The sequence below is a fragment of the Salmo trutta genome, chromosome 19 (assembly GCF_901001165.1).
Source record: "Salmo trutta chromosome 19, fSalTru1.1, whole genome shotgun sequence".
Classification (NCBI taxonomy): domain Eukaryota; kingdom Metazoa; phylum Chordata; class Actinopteri; order Salmoniformes; family Salmonidae; genus Salmo; species Salmo trutta.
The window spans coordinates 8,928,405-8,950,974 of NC_042975.1; the positions used below are offsets into that span (position 1 = coordinate 8,928,405).

A 22,570-nucleotide genomic window follows, 5' to 3' on the forward strand; every position below is an offset into this window, starting at 1 on the left:
GTTGTAGTAGTAGTAGTAGGCCTAATAGTTGTAGTAGTAGTAGTAGTAATAGCAGAATAGTTGTAGTAGGAGTAGTAGTAGGCCTAATAGTTGTAGTAGTAGTAGTAGGCCTAATAGTTGTAGTAGTAGTAGCAGGCCTAATAGTTGTAGTAGTAGTAGTAGGCCTAATAGTTGTAGTAGTAGTAGTAGGCCTAATAGTTGTAGTAGTAGTAGTAGGCCTAATAGTTGTAGTAGTAGTAGTAGGCCTAATAGTTGTAGTAGTAGTAGTAGGCCTAATAGTTGTAGTAGTAGTAGTAGGCCTAATAGTTGTAGTAGTAGTAGTAGTAGGCCTAATAGTTGTAGTAGTAGTAGCAGGCCTAATAGTTGTAGTAGTAGTAGTAGGCCTAATAGTTGTAGTAGTAGTAGTAGGCCTAATAGTTGTAGTAGTAGTAGTAGGCCTAATAGTTGTAGTAGTAGTAGGCCTAATAGTTGTAGTAGTAGGCCTAATAGTTGTAGTAGTAGTAGTAGGCCTAATAGTTGTAGTAGTAGTAGTAGTAGTAGTAGGCCTAATAGTTGTAGTAGTAGTAGTAGTAGTAGGCCTAATAGTTGTAATAGTAGTAGTAGTAGTAGGCCTAATAGTTGTAGTAGTAGTAGACCTAATAGTTGTAGTAGTAGTCCTAATAGTTGTAGTAGTAGACCTAATAGTTGTAGTAGTAGTAGTAGGCCTAATAGTTGTAGTAGTAGTAGTAGGCCTAATAGTTGTAGTAGTAGTAGGCTAATAGTTGTAGTAGTAGTAGTAGGCCTAATAGTTGTAGTAGTAGTAGTAGTAGTAGCCCTAATAGGTGTAGTAGTAGTAGCAGGCCTAATAGGTGTAGTAGTAGTAGCAGGCCTAATAGTTGTAGTAATGGTTGTAGTAGTAGTAGTAGTAGTAGCCCTAATAGGTGTAGTAGTAGTAGCAGGCCTAATAGTTGTAGTAATGGTTGTAGTAGTAGTAGTAGTAGTAGCCCTAATAGGTGTAGTAGTAGTAGCAGGCCTAATAGTTGTAGTAATAGTTGTAGTAGTAGTAGTAGCAGGCCTAATAGGTGTATTAGTAGTAGCAGGCCTAATAGGTGTATTAGTAGTGGCAGGCCTAATAGTTGTAGTAATGGTTGTAGTAGTAGTAGTAGTAGTAGCCCTAATAGGTGTAGTAGTAGTAGCAGGCCTAATAGGTGTAGTAGTAGTAGCAGGCCTAATAGGTGTATTAGTAGTAGCAGGCCTAATAGGTGTAGTAGTAGTAGCAGGCCTAATAGGTGTATTAGTAGTAGCAGGCCTAATAGGTGTATTAGTAGTAGCAGGCCTAATAGATGTATTAGTAGTAGCAGGCCTAATAGGTGTAGTAGTAGTAGCAGGCCTAACAGGTGTAGTAGTAGTAGCAGGCCTAATAGGTGTATTAGTAGTAGCAGGCCTAATAGGTGTAGTAGTAGTAGCAGGCCTAATAGTTGTAGTAATGGTTGTAGTAGTAGATAAATGTGTTGTTTCCTGGCTGCATTGATAGTGTGTTGGAGGAGCCAGTGCGGCTGTGAGACTTCTTGGTAACGGTCTTCCTCTGTCATCATGTTATTGATTTATTCTCATATGTCTATTAAACAGTTATGTATCCCCCACAGTGCTATTAGGGGTCCGTTGTATTGTCATTCCCAGCCCCACAGTCTGAAAAACATAGTATCATCATTTCTAAGATCATAGGGTTTTGCATAGTCAAGCCATTTAGGCCTAGCCAGAGAAAACTAGAGAAGGAATATAACCTGAACCATTCTAAGCTTTAGGCTAAACGCAGTAAAAAGAAAACACAGATCTATTGGGAAGAGCTTTCTATATTAGAAACTGTGTGGTTCCAGCCATGAATGCTGATTGGCTGAAAGCCGTGGTATATCAGACCGTATACCACGGGTATTACAAAAATTGATTTTTACTGCTCTAATTACGTTGGTAACCAGTTTATAATAGCAATAAGGCACCTCGGGGGTTTGTGATATATGGCGGATATACCACAGCTAAGGGCTTAGTCCTAAGAACAGCCCTGAACCGTGGTATATTGGCTATATACCACACCCCCTCGGGAAATATTGCTTAATTATGCGACTCGGTGAGAGAAGGGGACCTACTTAAGCTCCCTGACTGCTCTTCAGAACTCCCCAGAAGACTACTCTGATGGCATGATGCGTGTGTGTACTGCAGTAGTATACTGTTTGTCATGCCCTCCCTCCACTCTAATGGGATTCTCATTGTGTCACACTGTGTCAGTCCAGAGACAAAAGCTGCCTGGGTGTTAGTCTGTCTCAGTGAGCTGCCTGGGTGTTAGTCTGTCTCAGTGAGCTGCCTGGGTGTTAGTCTGTCTCAGTGAGCTGCCTGGGTATTAGTCTGTCTCAGTGAGCTGCCTGGGTGTTAGTCTGTCTCAGTGAGCTGCCTGGGTGTTAGTCTGTCTCAGTGAGCTGCCTGGGTGTTAGTCTGTCTCAGTGAGCTGCCTGGGTGTTAGTCTGTCTCAGTGAGCTGCCTGGGTGTTAGTCTGTCTCAGTGAGCTGCCTGGGTGTTAGTCTGTCTCAGTGAGCTGCCTGGGTGTTAGTCTGTCTCAGTGAGCTGCCTGGGTGTTAGTCTGTCTCAGTGAGCTGCCTGGGTGTTAGTCTGTCTCAGTGAGCTGCCTGGCCTGCTGTTATTTTTCCAGCTTGTCTCGCTGTGTGTCGTTTGGACCTTTTGAAATGACTAATGACTGATGACACATGGGAGGGAGCTGGTTAAATGAGGGTTGATATGCAGACAGCAGCTCTGTCGCTCTCTCTCTCTCTCTCGCTATCGCTCTCTCTCTCTCTCTCTCTCGCTATCGCTCGCTCTCTCTCTCTCTCTCTCTCTCTCTCTCTCTCTCTCTCCAGTTAGTGGTAAACTTATCAGAAGCCCTTGAGATGGGCTGATAGCGGACAGCCTGGGGGCAGGCAGGCACATAGAGGAAATGTGACTGATGGTGTCTGTGAGAGGAACGCTGTTCGTCAGGGACAAGGTCCCACCACATGGCAGGCAGCAGGGAGGTAGTGAGGCATGCAGGACATTCCTTATCTGGGACTTCTTCCCCTCCTCTTCCTCCTCTTTAAACCCCACGGTTAACAGAGGATTCTACACACTTCACTGGGCGGTTTTCGAGCTCATCTAGGTTGGGCTTTGTCTTCTAAAAGTGCACTTTAAGCTCAAATCATCCATATGCCAACAGGTGACCCAAAGGAGAGGAAAAAGTGGCGCTACAGACGCATGAGGCCACAGTTTAAGGGTCATTCTGGATCATATAGAGAGAAATAGTAATGGCGTCTTTTTGTAGGCACTATCTCCGCCATGGTTCGTTTGACGAAGTCAATAGGGAAAATGAACGGTGTTTTTGTAGGGTTTTTGGATAACCGCTGAACATAAGGTCTGTGCTAAACACAGTCTTAGGAGATCTGATACGGTTTGTTCCATACGATCATCTCCATCAGTTGACACCACTTGTGAATTTTGATGAATTGATGTGATAACAAAAAAACACATGAAAGCTTTATAATTGATCATTGTCATGTTAACTGACCTGCTATTATCTCATAGAACTGTATCGGAGACGCTGGGAGTCCAGAAGCAGGTGCAAGGGGGCAGTTTAATAATACAAGAAACATGGAACGATACAAAACAGGAGTAGCGTCTGGACATGGAACACACAACCAATACTGCCTGGGGAATGGAACTAAGGGACTGACAGGTATAGTGGAGGTAATCAGTGAAGTGATGGAGTCCAGGTATGTCTCATGATGAGGCGAAGGTACGCGTAATGATGGTGCCTGGTGTGCGTAATGATGGATGTCATAGCCAGTGGTTAGTACACCGGTTGCCGTCGAGCGCTGGAGAGGGGGGTTGTTACGGGAATTAAGTTATCAATGTTCTTAAACCGAACTTCAATTAAACTACTCAGTCTGCCCCCCCCCCAGAGGGTGTAAGATTCTGGTTGAATGAAGCAGACAGAGAGCCAGTTTACAATTGGTCAGAATGTTTATTTACGAGAGCTCTAAAATCCATACAATGCACAAAGCCTTTTATATTACCACACACACCCAAATGAACTCGCATCAGTAGAGAACTCCACCCCGCTTTAGGCGGCTGTATTTTTCCACAGTACACATACATTCATTATCAAACCTTGCAACCTGTCTTCTAATCTCCTGCCAGCTAAGCCGTTCTCAGGCCGTTGTTTCTCTCCCTAACTTAGGGAGAGAAAGCCTCTTCTCCTGTTCCTTTCCCAAGGTCGTCTTATCAACTCTGCCCTGCTCATTTTGAAGTAGTAACAGTGTCCTAGTCTTAAAAATCTACTCACACACAGCATTGGATTATAGTCTTTAACACATTATTATAGCCTTATAATTGCTAATACATTTCAACAGGTTATATGGTTTCTGAGTGAAATCATTTAGTCAAACTTTTAATCATATAATTTCCATTACAGGGGTGCAGGAGTAGACGTGACAAGAGCAAAACGTATCAGCCTGTGTTAGCCTCAGACCTTCTTTCCCGTAGGGATGGCTGAACAAACCAGAGGTTCTAAAACACTTCCGGGTTTTAGGACTACAAGCTGGCGAGCTCTATTACAGGAGGGATTGAGTTGAGAGTTAATGTAGCACATACTGCTCATACAGCATTTTGTATTTGTATTTATTATGGATCCCCATTAGCTGCTTCCAAAGCAGCAGCTACTCTTCCTGGGGTCCAGCAAAATGAAATCAGTTTATACAATTTTAAAACATTACAATACATTCACAGATTTCACAACACATTGTGTGCTCTCAGGCCCCTACTCCACCACTACCACATGTACAGTACTAAATCCATGTGTATGTATAGTGTGTGTGTGTGTGTGTGTGTGTGTGTGAGCCTATGTTTGTGTTGCTTCACAGTCCCCGCTGTTCCATAAGGTGTTTTTTATCTGTTTTTTAAATGTAATTTTACTGCTTGCGTCAGTTACTTGATGTGGAATAGAGTTCCATGTAGTCATGGCTCTATGTAGTACTGTGTGCCTCCCATAGTCTGTTCTGGACTTGGTGACAGTGAAGAGACCTCTTGTGGCATGTCTTGTGGGGTATGCATGGGTGTCCGAGCTGTGTGCCAGTAGTTTAGACAGACAGCTTGGTGCATTCAACATGTCAATACCTCTCATAAATACAAGCAGTGATGAAGTCAATCTCTACTCCACTTTCAGCCAGGAGAGATTGACATGCATATTATTAATATTAGCTCTCTGTGAACATCCAAGGGCCAGCCGTGCTGCCCTGTTCTGAGCCAATTGCAATTTTCCTAAGTCCTTTTTTGTGGCACCTGACCACATGACTGAACAGTAGTCAAGGTGCAACAAAACTAGGGCCTGTAGGACCTGCCTTGTTGATAGTGTTGTTAAGAAGGCAGAGCATCGCTTTATTACAGTTTTGACCATGACAGTTTACAATCTAGTTTTACTCCAAGCAGTTTAGTTCTCTCAACTTGCTCAATTTCCACATGATTTATTACAATATTTAGATGAGGTTTAGGGTTTAGTGAGTGTTTTGTTCCTAATACAATGCTTTTAGTTTTAGAAATATTTAGGGCTAACTTATTCCTTGCCACCCACTCTGAAACTAACTGCAGCTCTTTGATGAGTGTTGCAGTCATTTCAGTCACTGTAGTAGCTGACGTGTAAAGTGTTGAGTCATCCGCATACATAGACACTCTGGCTTTACTCAAAGTTAGTGGCATGTCGTTAGTAAAAACTTTATAAAGCAAAGGGCCTAAACAGCTACCCTGTGGAATTCCTGATTCTAACTGGATTATATTTGAAAGGCTTCCATTAAAGAACACCCTCTGTGTTCTGTTAGACAAATAACCCTTTATCCACATTATAGCAGGGGGTGTAAAGCCATAACACATAAGTTTTTCCAGCAGCAGACTATGATCAATAATGTCAAAAGCTGCACTGAAGTCTAACAAGACAGCCCCCACAATCATTTTATCATCAGTTTCTCTCAGCCAATCATCAGTCATTTGTGTAATTGCTGTGCTTGTTGAGTGTCCTTCCCTATAAGCATGCTGAAAGTCTGTTGTCAATTTCTTTACTGTGAAATAGTATTGTATCTGGTCAAACACCATTTTTTCCAGAAGTTTACTAAGGGTTGTTAACAGGCTGATTGGTTGGCTATTTGAGCCAGTAAAGGGGGCTTTACTATTCTTGGGTAGTAGATGTATTCAGGCTATGTCTTTTAAACAGTTGTAGTTAAACAATATGTACTTATAAATATATGGATGAGCGATGGCCGAGCGGCATAGGCAAGGTGCAATAGATGGTATAAAATACAGTATATACATATGATATGAGTAATGTAAGATATGTAAACATTATTAAAGTGGTATTATTTAAAGTGCCAATGAATCACTAGTCACTTTAAATAATACCACTTTAATAATGTTTACATATCTTACATTACTCATATCATATGTATATACTGTATTTTATACCATCTATTGCACCTTGCCTATGTCACTCGGCCATCGCTCATCCATATGCTTATATGTACGTATTCTCAAATCAATTTTTATTTGTCACATACACATGGTTAGCAGATGTTAATGCGAGTGTAGCGTAATGCTTGTGCTTCTAATTCCGACCGTGCAGTAATATCTAACAAATAATCTAACCTAACAATTTCACAACTCATTCACCCCTTTAGATTAGTGTGTATTAGGTAGTTGTTGGGGAATTGTTAGATTACTTGTTAGATATTACTGCACGGTCGGAACTAGAAGCACAAGCATTTCGCTACACTCGCATTAACATCTGCTAACCATGTGTATGTGACCAATAACATTTGATTTGATTTGAGCAGTGGATAGTTTGAAGTAGGTTGTTGTCATGTTACACTATATCACCACATGTTCTCTGTGTAGTTATGGTCTAAATCAGGATGAAATCAGTTGTGTTTAGTACACTATTGAATTCAGGATGAAATCAGTTGTGTTTAGTACACTGTTGAATTCAGGATGAAATCAGTTGTGTTTAGTACACTGTTGAATTCAGGATGAAATCAGTTGTGTTTAGTACACTGTTGAATTCAGGATGAAATCAGTTGTGTTTAGTACACTCTTGAATTCAGGATGAAATCAGTTGTGTTTAGTACACTGTTGAATTCAGGATGAAATCAGTTGTGTTTAGTACACTCTTGAATTCAGGATGAAATCAGTTGTGTTTAGTACACTGTTGAATTCAGGATGAAATCAGTTGTGTTTAGTACACTGTTGAACAGTACTACATAGTACACTGACTGGTGAATGCTGTCGGCCACTCCTCCTCTGTAAGTTACAGGAAGGGCTTCTCATTAAAACGAGGTAGACTTAGGGGGCAGCTGTGTGTGTCTGTCAAAGCAAAGGTTTGCTATCTGCGTCACTGGTCTGCCTGTGGCAGGAAATGAAAATGGAAGATGGTGACGCAGATGAGGAAATGGCTCATTCATTTGACCTGCCTATAAACAGTGGGCTGCGTGGGGGGAGACTCAGACTGGGTCAATCTAGATCAGGTGATACGCAAGCAAGGCCTCTGTCTGTCTGTTATTATTTCAACCTTTTACTGTCCTAGCATCAGTCAGTCACACTGCTTCCTCTCTCTCTGGATGTATGTCAGCTAACTATCTCTCCTTTTTCTATCTCTCATTCTTTATTTCTCTCTCTTCTCTCTCTGTCTCTCTCTCTCTGTATCTGTCAGCTATCTCTCCTCTCTTTCTATCTCTCATTCTTTCTCTCTCTTCTCTCTGTCTCTCTCTCTGTATCTATGTCAGCTAACTATCTCTCCTCTTTCTAGCTCTCATTCTTTCTCTCTTCTCTCTGTCTCTCTGTATCCATGTCAGCTAACTATCTCTCTCTCTTCTCTCTTCCTCTCTGTATAAACAAATAAATATTTGTTGTATTTACAAAGATGTTTGTTATTCACTGGTTGCCCTTTTCTTGTGGCAACAGGTCACACATCTTGCTGATGTGATGGCACACTGGTATTTTGTCTAACAGATAAGGGAGTTTTTCCAATATTTGGTTTGTTTTCAAATTCTTTGTTGGTCTGTGAGATCTGAGGGAAATATGTGGCTGTAATATTTGTCAGGAGTCTTCTCACTCAGTATAGACTGATAGTTTCTGGGTCAGCTATGAGAAAGGGAAGAACGGTGCACTGATTCATCCCATATGACTGAATTATTGATGCATGTGGAGTGGTCTGACAACGCATGAGCTCTCTCTCCTCTCTTACTGTACACTGACAGATACATTACCCCACCCACTTTAACCTATCAAACTGTGTTCAGACTGACAGATACATTACCCCACCCACTTTAACCTATAAAACTGTGTTCAGACTGACAGATACATTACCCCACCCACTTTAACCTATCAAACTGTGTTCAGACTGACAGATACATTACCCCACCCACTTTAACCTGCCAAACTGTGTTCAGACTGACAGATACATTACCCCACCCACTTTAACCTATCAAACTGTGTTCAGACTGACAGATACATTACCCCACCCACTTTAACCTGCCAAACTGTGTCCAGACTGACAGATGCATTACCCCACCCACTTTAACCTATCAAACTGTGTTCAGACAGACAGATACATTACCCCACCCACTTTAACCTGCCAAACTGTGTTCAGACTGACAGATACATTACCCCACCCACTTTAACCTATCAAACTGTGTTCAGACAGACAGATACATTACCCCACCCACTTTAACCTGCCAAACTGTGTCCAGACTGACAGATACATTACCCCACCCACTTTAACCTATAACACTGTGTTCAGACTGACAGATACATTACCCCACCCACTTTAACCTATAAAACTGTGTTCAGACTGACAGATACATTACCCCACCCACTTTAACCTGCCAAACTGTGTCCAGACTGACAGATACATTACCCCACCCACTTTAACCTATCAAACTGTGTTCAGACAGACAGATACATTACCCCACCCACTTTAACCTGCCAAACTGTGTTCAGACTGACAGATACATTACCCCACCCACTTTAACCTGCCAAACTGTGTTCAGACTGACAGATACATTACCCCACCCACTTTAACCTATAAAACTGTGTTCAGACTGACAGATACATTACCCCACCCACTTTAACCTATAAAACTGTGTTCAGACTGACAGATACATTACCCCACCCACTTTAACCTGCCAAACTGTGTTCAGACTGACAGATACATTACCCCACCCACTTTAACCTGCCAAACTGTGTTCAGACTGACAGATACATTACCCCACCCACTTTAACCTGCCAAACTGTGTTCAGACTGACAGATACATTACCCCACCCACTTTAACCTATAAAACTGTGTTCAGACTGACAGATACATTACCCCACCCACTTTAACCTATATACCTGTGTTCAGACTGACAGATACATTACCCCACCCACTTTAACCTACCAAACTGTGTTCAGACTGACAGATACATTACCCCACCCACTTTAACCTATAAAACTGTGTTCAGACTGACAGATACATTACCCCACCGACTTTAACCTATCAAACTGTGTCCAGACTGACAGATACATTACCCCACCCACTTTAACCTAGAAAACTGTGTTCAGACTGACAGATACATTACCCCACCCACTTTAACCTGCCAAACTGTGTCCAGACTGACAGATACATTACCCCACCCACTTTAACCTAGAAAACTGTGTTCAGACTGACAGATACATTACCCCACCCACTTTAACCTATCAAACTGTGTCCAGACTGACAGATACATTACCCCACCCACTTTAACCTAGAAAACTGTGTTCAGACTGACAGATACATTACCCCACCCACTTTAACCTATCAAACTGTGTCCAGACTGACAGATACATTACCCCACCCACTTTAACCTAGAAAACTGTGTTCAGACTGACAGATACATTACCCCACCCACTTTAACCTATAACACTGTGTTCAGACTGACAGATACATTACCCCACCCACTTTAACCTATAACACTGTGTTCAGACAGACAGATACATTACCCCACCCACTTTAACCTGCCAAACTGTGTTCAGACTGACAGATACATTACCCCACCCACTTTAACCTGCCAAACTGTGTCCAGACTGACAGATACATTACCCCACCAACTTTAACCTATAAAACTGTGTTCAGACTGACAGATACATTACCCCACCCACTTTAACCTGCCAAACTGTGTTCAGACTGACAGATACATTACCCCACCCACTTTAACCTATAAAACTGTGTTCAGACTGACAGATACATTACCCCACCCACTTTAACCTGCCAAACTGTGTTCAGACTTGCAGATACATTACCCCACCCACTTTAACCTATATACCTGTGTTCAGACTGACAGATACATTACCCCACCCACTTTAACCTATCAAACTGTGTCCAGACTGACAGATACATTACCCCAACCAGCTCTTGTGCTGTCTGGCAGATGTTCTACTCTAAGGCTCTGTATGCATGTGATAAATAAGATAAGGAATATACTGTACACACCAGCCAAGCAGTAAAATCAGGTTTCAAAAACATGAAACAAAAACACCTTATGGAACAGCGGGGACTGTGAAGCAACACAAACACAGGCACAGACACATGTATACACACACACGATAACATACGCACTATACACACACGTACACATGGATTTAGTACTATAGATATGTGGTAGTGGTGGAGTAGGGGCCTGAGGGCACAGTGTGTTGTGAAATCTGTGAATGTATTGTAATGTTTTAAAAATGTCTAAACTGATTTAATGTTGCTGGACCCCAGGAAGAGTAGCTGCTGCTTTGGCCGCAGCTAATGGGGATCCATAATAAATACAAATGGAATTCTACTAAGTTATGCTAATTCACCTATAGACCGATTAGAATGACCAGTCAAGTGTATTTCCATCAACTGGTTTTTCCATCAATGAATAGGCTAAAAAGCATTACTTTGCAAAATATATTTTTTTATACTTCTCCTGGACAATTGGACAGCAACAATTTTATTTATCCGTTTTTCTAAAAAATGTTATCTAACAAAAGCCGGCTATTACCAGCTAACGGAAACCCTGTTACCCACCCACTTTAACCTACCAAATTCCACTCCCCTAGTCACAACAAAGATTGGGTGTAACCATGAGTGTGTGTGTGACCACTAAACCTATGGAGACCGTTCTCCGTGTGAGAACACTATAAGTCCCCATTAATGGACTGACAGCAGCCGGTTCGGCCTCTCTCTGCCAAGAAGCTGGGTGTCCATGACAACGGCTGTGGAACACACCAGAAATACTTTTAAGTAATTAGGAGATGGGGAAACTCATTGACCAATGAAATGAGGATAACATACCGCCCAGCGGACTGACGACCAATCAAGTTCACATTGTCATTAGAGAACGACCGATATGGATGTTTTAGGGCTGATACCAGTTTGGGGGGGGCTAAGGAGGCCAATGGACGATATTTTACACAGATATTCAATATCATTACATTTAAAAACAATTACCATAACATTTTCCAGACAGCCATGTATGCATTAATGCATCTATTTTTGAATCAAACAATACATTTGGCTTTGTTTTTTACCAACCTAACTACATAACAACATAATGGAATTAATTTTATTTGAATGGTTTCTTGATAAACTGGGTAAATTAGGATGGCATACTGTAGGCTTACTCACAATACAGGTGAATGCATATTCAATAGGAGTTATTGAGCTTGTTTTGGCTGACCAGTGTCTATGGTGCTACAGATGACAATCTGCACTCCTTCCATGTGGGACTTCTATTAGCATCACTCCATGTCAAGCCTGTATGGAAGGACATCATATAGGCACTGCTTTTAGTTTGACTATATTGAATAACATCTATTCAATCCAAATGGGTCCAACGTAACTTAATGATTTGGGATCACGGATGCTTATGAAACTAGTATTATTTTGGTAATTTTCTGTGATCAGGATTTTTTTTTTTCAGCTGTCAGGATGCATCTCTAAACAACTCAGCTGCTAGGACGAAATTTGAAACAACTCAATTGGCTAGTTCAGCTATCTGTCAAGAAATGGGCGGATTGTAACTTGATCCTACTACTAAGATTGGATACAGTGAGGCTGTAACTGAGCCCCTTTTCGCATCTCTTTCCATCACTCATATCACTTGCTGGCTGCTGTTTACTTCTACTATCATAACTAGCTCAATGGCGATGCCATTTGCTACCAAGCCATAAATGTGCATAATATCTAACAAGGAGAGTGAGGGTAGAAAAAAAAGATTTAACGACGATGCAAGTTCTGTCTGAATGACTTAAATCTGCCCATAGTTTGAGAAGTGAGAACGCTTCTACAGCTTTCTGGGTCCATAAACATGCAGGAAGATTCTTAGGTAGCTAAACCTATTGCCAACCTTTATTTAGGCATTTTAAAACACTTCCTTCTTTCCCCATTACGGCAATAATTTAATCCGACTGTCAACTGTCAATTTACAGATACGAGTGTGTCTGGTCAGATCAGGATACTAGTAAATAGCTAACATTACACCAAAGAGGTTTAGAAACTGATTACACCGCAAGTCAGATGGCTTGTTGCCGAAAATGGTGCATGTTCATAATGATAACCATTTAACGTCAACTAGCTATGTTGGCTATTAGCTCCTATCTGATATCTTGGCACCATGTTTATCTGGCCAGCTAGCTAGCATAGTAGCTAATATAGCTAGCTAACACCACAGATGAAGGGTTAGTTATCCGTAGTCTTTGCTAACATGTCAGATAGCTGTCTGCTTAGCTAGTTAGCTTGCTTATTGCATGCATAACTCAGCATTGTGCAGTGCTCATTTACATTTTTTTTATATATGTTTTATTTATTTAACCTTTATTTAACTAGGCAAGTCAGTTATTAAGAACAAATTCTTATTTACAATGACGTCATTGTGCAGTGTTCATGGCTCAGGAGGTGAGTGGTGGCTGGCATAGTAGTAGTTTTGCTATTTATTTTATTTTATTTCACCTTTATTTAACCAGGTAGGCTAGTTGAGAACAAGTTCTCATTTAAAATTGCGACCTGGCCAAGATAAAGCAAAGCAGTTCGACACATACAACAACATAGAGTTACACATGGAGTAAAACAAACAAGTCTATATACAATGTGAGCAAATGCGGTGAGATAAGGGAGGTAAAGGCAAAAAGGCCATGGTGGCAAAGTAAATACAATATAGCAAGTAAAACACTGGAATGGTAGATTTGTAGTAGAAGAAAGTGCAAAGTAGAAATATAAATAATGGGGTGCAAAGGAGCAAAATAAATAAATAAATACAGTAGGGGAAGAGGTAGTAGTTTGGGCTAAATTATAGATGGGCTATGTACAGGTGCAGTGATCTGTGAGCTGCTCTGACAGCTGGTGCTTAAAGCTAGTGAGGGAGATAAGTGTTTCCAGTTTCAGAGATTTTTGTAGTTCGTTCCAGTCATTGGCAGCAGAGAACTGGAAGGAGAGACGACCAAAGGAGGAATTGGCTTTGGGGGTGACCAGAGAGATATACCTACTGGAGCGCGTGCTACAGGTGGGTGCTGCTATGGTGACCAGTGAGCTGAGATAAGGGAGGACTTTACCTAGCAGGGTCTTGTAGATGACCTGGAGCCAGTGGGTTTGGCGATGAGTATGAAGCGAGGGCCAGCCAACGAGAGCGTACAGGTCGCAGTGGTGGGTAGTATATGGGGCTTTGGTGACAAAACGGATGGCACTGTGATAGACTGCATCCAGTTTATTGAGTAGGGTATTGGAGGCTATTTTGTAAATGACATCGCCGAAGTCGAGGATCGGTAGGATGGTCAGTTTTACGAGGGTATGTTTGGCAGCATGAGTGAAGGATGCTTTGTTGCGAAATAGGAAGCCAATTCTAGATTTAACTTTGGATTGGAGATGTTTGATGTGAGTCTGGAAGGAGAGTTTACAGTCTAACCAGACACCCAGGTATTTATAGTTGTCCACATATTCTAAGTCAGAACCGTCCAGAGTAGTGATGCTGGACGGGCGGGCAGGTGCAGGCAGCGATCGGTTGAAGAGCATGCATTTAGTTTTACTTGTATTTAAGAGCAGTTGGAGGCCACGGAAGGAGAGTTGTATGGCATTTAAGCTTGTCTGGAGGGTTGTTAACACAGTGTCCAAAGAAGGGCCAGAAGTATACAGAATGGTGTCGTCTGCGTATAGGTGGATCAGAGACTCACCAGCAGCAAGAGCGATATCATTAATGTATACAGAGAAAAGAGTTAGTCCAAGAATTGAACCCTGTGGCACCCCCATAGAGACTGCCAGAGGTCAGGACAACAGGCCCTCCGATTTGACACACTGAACTCTATCTGAGAAGTAGTTGGTGAACCAGGCGAGGCAGTCATTTGAGAAACCAAGGCTGTTGAGTCTGCCAATGAGGATGTGGTGATTGACAGAGTCGAAAGCCTTGGCCAGGTCGATGAATACAGCTGCACAGTACTGTCTTTTATTGATGGTGGTTATGATGTCGTTTAGGACCTTGAGCGTGGCTGAGGTGCACCCATGACCAGCTCTGAAACCAGATTGCATAGCAGAGAAGGTGCGGTGGGATTCGAAATGGTCGGTAATCTGTTTGTTGACTTGGCATGTAGAATGACTATGTAGAAGGACTATTGGCAAAGCCGCTAAAGAATGGCCGATAGACTAGAACTAGAAAAGGCCAATATCGGTCGTTCATTGATGCAGGGACCGGTTTGAGTTTTAACTTTACCTTCTATAGCGGTATTTGAATGTTTGGTTTGTTAAATGTGATTAGCCGTGTTTAACGTCCATTTTATTGTTTACACCTCTACTTGAGTCATCCCTCTCTGCTCTGATTCCAAGCCGCTTTCCTCACCTAGCCCCGCTCTCTGTCACTCAAGAAGCGCATTTGTTGTCACTTGACCAAATCAAATCAAAGTTTATTTGTCACATGCGCCGAGGCTACATACAGACACCAGTTAGTCAGGCTGATTGAGGTAGTATGTACATGTAGATATGATTAAAGGGACTATGCATATATGATGAACAGAGAGTAGCAGTAGCGTAAAGAGGGGTTGGCGGGTGGTGGGTGGTGGGACACAATACAGATAGCCTGGTTAGCCAATGTGCGGGAGCACTGGTTGGTCGGCCCAATTGAGGTAGTATGTACATGAATGTATAGTTAAAGTGACTATGCATATATGATAAACAGAGAGTAGCAGCAGTGTAAAGAGGGGTGGGGGGGGGGGGGCACACAATGCAAATAGTCCAGGTAACCATTTGGTTACCTGTTCAGGAGTCTTATGGCTTGGGGATAAAAACTGTTGAGAAGCCTTTTTGTCCTAGACTTGGCACTCCGGTACCGCTTGCCATGCGGTAGTAGAGAAAACAGTCTATGACTGGGGTGGCTGGGGTTTTTCACACTTGCGTTCAGTCTTTATGGTCAATGCAGCACATTAAACAATGTTGATGACAATGATGTTGTTTCCACTTTGCTTCTTAATATAAATCCACTAGCGTTCTATAACTACACTATTAGTTTGTGTTTCTTACATCAGCAAACATCTAGTTTGTTTTTTTCTTAGCAAGTTTTAGCTAAATCGTGTTAGCCACTAATGCTAATCGCTAGTTAGCTGGCTAGCTCGCTAGCTAATAAATGTACTGAGTCAGAGCAAACGTAGCTAGCTGATACAGCCTGATACCAATGCTGGTGTAAGCCTAAATCAGCATGAGAATCAGCATCAGAATGGAGAAAGACTCATTGAAATCATTTAGAATGTATGTGTTGCCATCCTGGGATCACTCACTACTCATAAAGCACCCTGGGATCACTCACTACTCATAAAGCACCCTGGGATCACTCACTACTCATAAAGCACCCTGGGATCACTCACTACCCATAAAGCACCCTGGGATCACTCACTACTCATAAAGCACCCTGGGATCACTCACTACTCATAAAGCACCCTGGGATCACTCACTACTCATAAAGCACCCTGGGATCACTCACTACTCATAAAGCACCCTGGGATCACTCACTACTCATAAAGCACCCTGGGATCACTCACTGCTCATAAAGCACCCTGGGATCACTCACTGCTCATATAGCACCCTGGGATCACTCACTACTCATAAAGCACCCTGGGATCACTCACTACTCATAAAGCACCCTGGGATCACTCACTGCTCATAAAGCACCCTGGGATCACTCACTACTCATAAAGCACCCTGGGATCACTCACTACTCATAAAGCACCCTGGGATCACTCACTGCTCATATAGCACCCTGGGATCACTCACTGCTCCTAAAGCACCCTGGGATCACTCACTACTCATAAAGCACCCTGGGATCACTCACTACTCATAAAGCACCCTGGGATCACTCACTACTCATAAAGCAAATGTAGAGCCTTTATTATTCAACAACTAAAAATACCATTAAATATTTTGGCCATATCGCCCAGCCCTAATCCCTTCTAAAGGTCAGGGTATGAGTCGAGAAACCTGCCTATTTTCCTCTAAAGTACGTAATGTCATGATTTCAAAACTAAACGATATTATTCACGTAATTCATGCTAATTGGGGGTTTTGGAGCAAGCACCCAAATTACTCCTATTGACTCTTTGAAGGAGTGTGCTCTTTGTGGAATTATACCCAGAATGCACCACGTGGCCCATTGACAACTTACGGGCAACACAATGGGTGTTAATAATAATGGAATGGAGTGTCCCATCTCCTAATTTCTTAAAGTATTTCTCAACACATCTGCTGTGAGAGAGACATGTGGATGGAACCCACAACATCAGCAGCACCACCCTAGGAGAGCAGTCTCTCTCTCTCTCTCTTTCTCTCTCTCTCTCTCTCTCTCTCTCTCTCTCTCTCTCTCTCTCTCTCTCTCTCTCTCTCTCTCTCTCTAGTCAGTCCCAGAGCAGAGGTGGTGGATAATGGCAGCCAGATGCTTTCCCCAGTAAACCTCCCCTCCCCATTAGAACAACATTAGAACACAGGAGGCTGCTGAGTGGAGAACGGCTCAGTAATGAATGGGAACAGAGCAAATGGAATGGCATCACCTGGAAACCATGTGTTTCATGAATTTGATACCATTCCACTGATTCCGATCCAGTCATTATTACGAGACGGTTCTCCCCAATTAAGGTGCCACCAACCTCCTGTGCATTGCAGTGATGGCACAAAGCCAACACATCACCCTGATAGTGGAATGGTTCACAGAGAGGACTTGAACAGCTGGGATTTAAACTGAGAATGTTTTCACAAGGTTATGTCCAATCATTACTCTTTCATTTGAACCATGTCTCTCTCCCTCCCTCTGTCTCTCGTCTCTCGGGTTCTGTCTCTCTTTCTCTCGGGTTCTGTCTCTCCCTCCCTCTCTCTCTCTTTCTCTCGGGTTCTGTCTCTCCCTCTCTCTCTCTCTCAGTGGCTCTGGGGCGTAACCAGGCCTTGAAGAGAGAGAAGCCCAAATGGAAGAGTGACTATCCCATGACGGACGGCCAGCTGCGCAGTAAGCGGGATGAGTTCTGGGACACTGCGCCCGCCTTCGAGGGACGCAAGGAGATCTGGGACGCGCTCAAGGCCGCCGCCCAAGCCTTTGAGAGCAACGACCATGAATTGGCCCAGGCCATCATCGACGGGGCCAGCATAACACTGCCACACGGTACGACACACCACACACATCTGCTCCTCTATCATCTCTATGTCTCTGTCTATCTTTTCTGTATGTCTGTTAGCCTGTAACATAACACTGCCATGAAGTGGCCCAGGCGGGGCCGCTGTAACGCTACCACACAATACGTAACACCCTCCATAGACCCCTGCCCTCTAGAAGCTCTATCTGTCCCCTCTCTGTCATAGTGTAACACTGACACACGATAAGACACACAGACATCTCTCTATCTGTCCCCTCTCTGTCATAGTGTAACACTGACACACGATAAGACACACAGACATCTCTCTATCTGTCCCCTCTCTGTCATAGTGTAACACTGACACACGATAAGACACACAGACATCTCTCTGTCTGTCCCATCTCTGTCATAGTGTAACACTGACACACGATAAGACACACAGACATCTCTCTATCTGTCCCATCTCTGTCATAGTGTAACACTGACACACGATAAGACACACAGACATCTCTCTATCTGTCCCCTCTCTGTCATAGTGTAACACTGACACACGATAAGACACACAGACATCTCTCTATCTGTCCCCTCTCTGTCATAGTGTAACACTGACACACGATAAGACACACAGACATCTCTCTATCTGTCCCCTCTCTGTCATAGTGTAACACTGACACACGATAAGACACACAGACATCTCTCTATCTGTCCCCTCTCTGTCATAGTGTAACACTGACACACGATAAGACACACAGACATCTCTCTATCTGTCCCCTCTCTGTCATAGTGTAACACTGACACACGATAAGACACACAGACATCTCTCTATCTGTCCCCTCTCTGTCATAGTGTAACACTGACACACGATAAGACACACAGACATCTCTCTATCTGTCCCCTCTCTGTCATAGTGTAACACTGACACACGATAAGACACACAGACATCTCTCTATCTGTCCCCTCTCTGTCATAGTGTAACACTGACACACGATAAGACACACAGACATCTCTCTATCTGTCCCCTCTCTGTCATAGTGTAACACTGACACACGATAAGACACACAGACATCTCTCTATCTGTCCCCTCTCTGTCATAGTGTAACACTGACACACGATAAGACACACAGACATCTCTCTATCTGTCCCCTCTCTGTCATAGTGTAACACTGACACACGATAAGACACACAGACATCTCTCTATCTGTCCCCTCTCTGTCATAGTGTAACACTGACACACGATAAGACACACAGACATCTCTCTCTTCAGTGTGACTCTCTATCAACGTCACATCTAGACCTTTATCTCTCTGCGCTATGTCCTCTTTTCTTTTCCATTACCTCATTTTCTCTTGCCTTCTCTCTCTCTCTCTCTCTCTCTCTCTCTCTCTCTGTCATCTCATCATCTACTTCCTCTCTCTGCGCTATGTCCTCTTTTCTTTTCCATTACCTCATTTTCTCTTGCCTCCTCTCTCTCTCTCTCTCTCTCTCTCTCTCTCTCTCTCTCTCTCTCTCTCTCTCTCTCTCTCTCTCTCTCTCTCTCTCTCTCTGTCATCTCATCATCTACTTCCTCTCTCTGCGCTATGTCCTCTTTTCTTTCCATTACCTCATTTTCTCTTGCCTTCTCTCTCTCTCTCTCTCTCTCTCTCTCTCTCTCTCTCTCTCTCTCTTTCTTTTTGGTAAAAGTATAAGAGTAGTAATGAGTTGCATTTACTGCTTCCTTTCACCAATCAGAGGTCTTTATATTGGGAGGGAGTCATTTTGTCCACCAGCAATTGTGGCCATTTTGGAAAGAGAGAGAAGTGCAGTGAGATCTTTGGTACCACAGAACCTGGGTTGAACATCTCATCCTAAGGTCCCTGTTACTATCCTGGGCAGGGTCCCTGTTACTATCCTGGGCAGGGTCCCTGTTACTATCCTGGGCAGGGTCCCTGTTACTATCCTGGGCAGGGTCCCTGTTACTATCCTGGGCAGGGTCCTGTTACTATCCTGGGCAGGGTCCCTGTTACTATCCTGGGCATCCTAAGGTCCCTGTTACTATCCTGGGCAGGGTCCCTGTTACTATCCTGGGCAGGGTCCCTGTTACTATCCTGGGCAGGGTCCCTGTTACTATCCTGGGCATCCTAAGGTCCCTGTTACTATCCTGGGCAGGGTCCCTGTTACTATCCTGGGCAGGGTCCCTGTTACTATCCTGGGCATCCTAAGGTCCCTGTTACTATCCTGGGCAGGGTCCCTGTTACTATCCTGGGCATCCTAAGGTCCCTGTTACTCTCCTGGGCAGGGTCCCTGTTACTATCCTGGGCATCCTAAGGTCCCTGTTACTATCCTGGGCAGGGTCCTGTTACTATCCTGGGCATCCTAAGGTCCCTGTTACTATCCTGGGCAGGGTCCCTGTTACTATCCTGGGCATCCTAAAGGTCCCTGTACTATCCTGGGCAGGGTCCCTGTTACTATCTGGCAGGGTCCTGTTACTATCCTGGGCATCCTAAGGTCCCTGTTACTATCCTGGGCAGGGTCCCTGTTACTATCCTGGGCAGGGTCCCTGTTACTATCCTGGGCAGGGTCCCTGTTACTATCCTGGGCAGGGTCCCTGTTACTATCCTGGGCAGGGTCCCTGTTACTATCCTGGGCATCCTAAGGTCCCTGTTACTATCCTGGGCATCCTAAGGTCCCTGTTACTATCCTGGGCATCCTAAGGTCCCTGTTACTATCCTGGGCAGGGTCCCTGTTACTATCCTGGGCATCCTAAGGTCCCTGTTACTATCCTGGGCATCCTAAGGGTCCCTGTTACTATCCTGGGCATCCTAAGGTCCCTGTTACTATCCTGGGCATCCTAAGGTCCCTGTTACTATCCTGGGCATCCTAAGGTCCCTGTTACTATCCTGGGCATGGTCCCTGTTACTATCCTGGGCATCCTAAGGTCCCTGTTACTATCCTGGGCAGGGTCCCTGTTACTATCCTGGGCATCCTAAGGTCCCTGTTACTATCCTGGGCAGGGTCCCTGTTACTATCCTGGGCAGGGTCCCTGTTACTATCCTGGGCAGGGGCATTGGATTCTCCTTAGAGTAGACCAGAGGATAGACTGTCCCCCTACTGGCCGTCCATCAGCCCTTACTGTAGAGTAGACCAGAGGAAAGACTGTCCCCTACTGGCCGTCCAACAGCCCTTACTGTAGAGTAGACCAGAGGATAGACTGTCCCCTACTGACCGTCCAACAGCCCTTACTGTAGAGTAGACCAGAGGATAGACTGTCCCCTACTGACCGTCCAACAGCCCTTACTGTAGAGTAGACCAGAGGATAGACTGTCCCCTACTGGCCGTCCAACAGCCCTTACTGTAGAGTAGACCAGAGGAAAGACTGTCCCCCTACTGGCCCAACCCTGTTTATCTTCACAGACGGTCTCTCGACCGGACCCAACCCTGTTTATCTTCACAGACGGTCTCTCGACCGGACCCAACCCTGTTTATCTTCACAGACGGTCTCTCGACCGGACCCAACCCTGTTTATCTTCACAGACGGTCTCTCGACCGGCCCAACCTGTTTATCTTCACAGACGGTCTCTCGACCGGCCCAACCTGTTTATCTTCACAGACGGTCTCTCGACCGGACCCAACCCTGTTTATCTTCACAGACGGTCTCTCGACCGGACCCAACCCTGTTTATCTTCACAGACGGTCTCTCGACCGGACCCAACCCTGTTTATCTTCACAGACGGTCTCTGGACCGGACCAACCTGTTTATCTTCACAGGCGGTCTCTGGACCGGACCCAACCCTGTTTATCTTCACAGACGGTCTCTCGACCGGCCCAACCTGTTTATCTTCACAGACGGTCTCTCGACCGGACCCAACCCTGTTTATCTTCACAGACGGTCTCTCGACCGGACCCAACCCTGTTTATCTTCACAGACGGTCTCTCGACCGGACCCAACCCTGTTTATCTTCACAGACGGTCTCTCGACCGGACCCAACCCTGTTAATCTTCACAGACGGTCTCTGGACCGGACCAACCTGTTTATCTTCACAGGCGGTCTCTGGACCGGACCCAACCCTGTTTATCTTCACAGGCGGTCTCTCGACCGGACCCAACCCTGTTTATCTTCACAGGCGGTCTCTGGACTGGCCCAACCTGTTTATCTTCACAGACAGCGTACCTAACTAATGACAGGAGCACAGGCCCCTGGCTGTGTGGTTGGTTCCCTTTCTAGATGGATGACTTTACTGCTGAGAGGCAGAATATCACCAATGTTTCCTGGTGTATCTGTGGAGCTGCCTTAATGCTCACCACACACACACACACACACACACACACACACACACACACACACACACACACACACACACACACACACTCCTCTTCATAAAGTTGAAAACACTGGCCACACATTGCCTCTTGTTTCTGTCATGACATATCACCAGTAGTGTAATATAGTAATCACACAGTATTCCTGTTTCAAAGTTGTACAGCAGCTTTTAGATAGTGTCTGGGAAGCTCTCAGCAAGGTCACCTACGCTACCTGAGTGCCTCCTTCAGAAAATGGATTTGGCCAAGAGGTATTGTTGTATTGTATTGTAAACCTCCTCTCCAGAGCCCGTTCTCTCCCACAGTCGCTCCATTGTGCACTGAGACATCCTTATCTCCCCCGCCAATCGGTGGCCATTTTGGCTCAGACAGGGTGTCACTGGTTTGTTGTAAATCAAAAATTTGTATTTCCCCTTGTCCAGATTAGCTGGGTTGGGTGCTGAGACCTGCTGTCAGTGTCTGCTGAGAGAGCAGAGGTAAACCTTCTATTACACAGCATTCACTGGCAGACAGACAGTCTCATCGACGGGGCTGCAGTGGAGCAGGTTGAGAGTTTCAAGTTCCTTGGTTTCCACATCACCAACAAACTATCATGGTCCAA

The 22,570-nt window shown here is 44.2% G+C and overlaps 1 protein-coding gene across 1 annotated transcript in view; it reads left to right on the forward strand.

The window, feature by feature from the left end:
- LOC115153953 (ubiquitin domain-containing protein 2) overlaps positions 1-22,570 on the forward strand; it is a 40,184-nt gene that overhangs the window by 12,720 nt on the left and 4,894 nt on the right. The window contains exon 2 of the mRNA XM_029699667.1: positions 17,466-17,702. Within this exon, the coding sequence (XP_029555527.1) occupies positions 17,466-17,702 (237 nt within the window). The remainder of the gene's footprint in view (positions 1-17,465; positions 17,703-22,570) is intronic.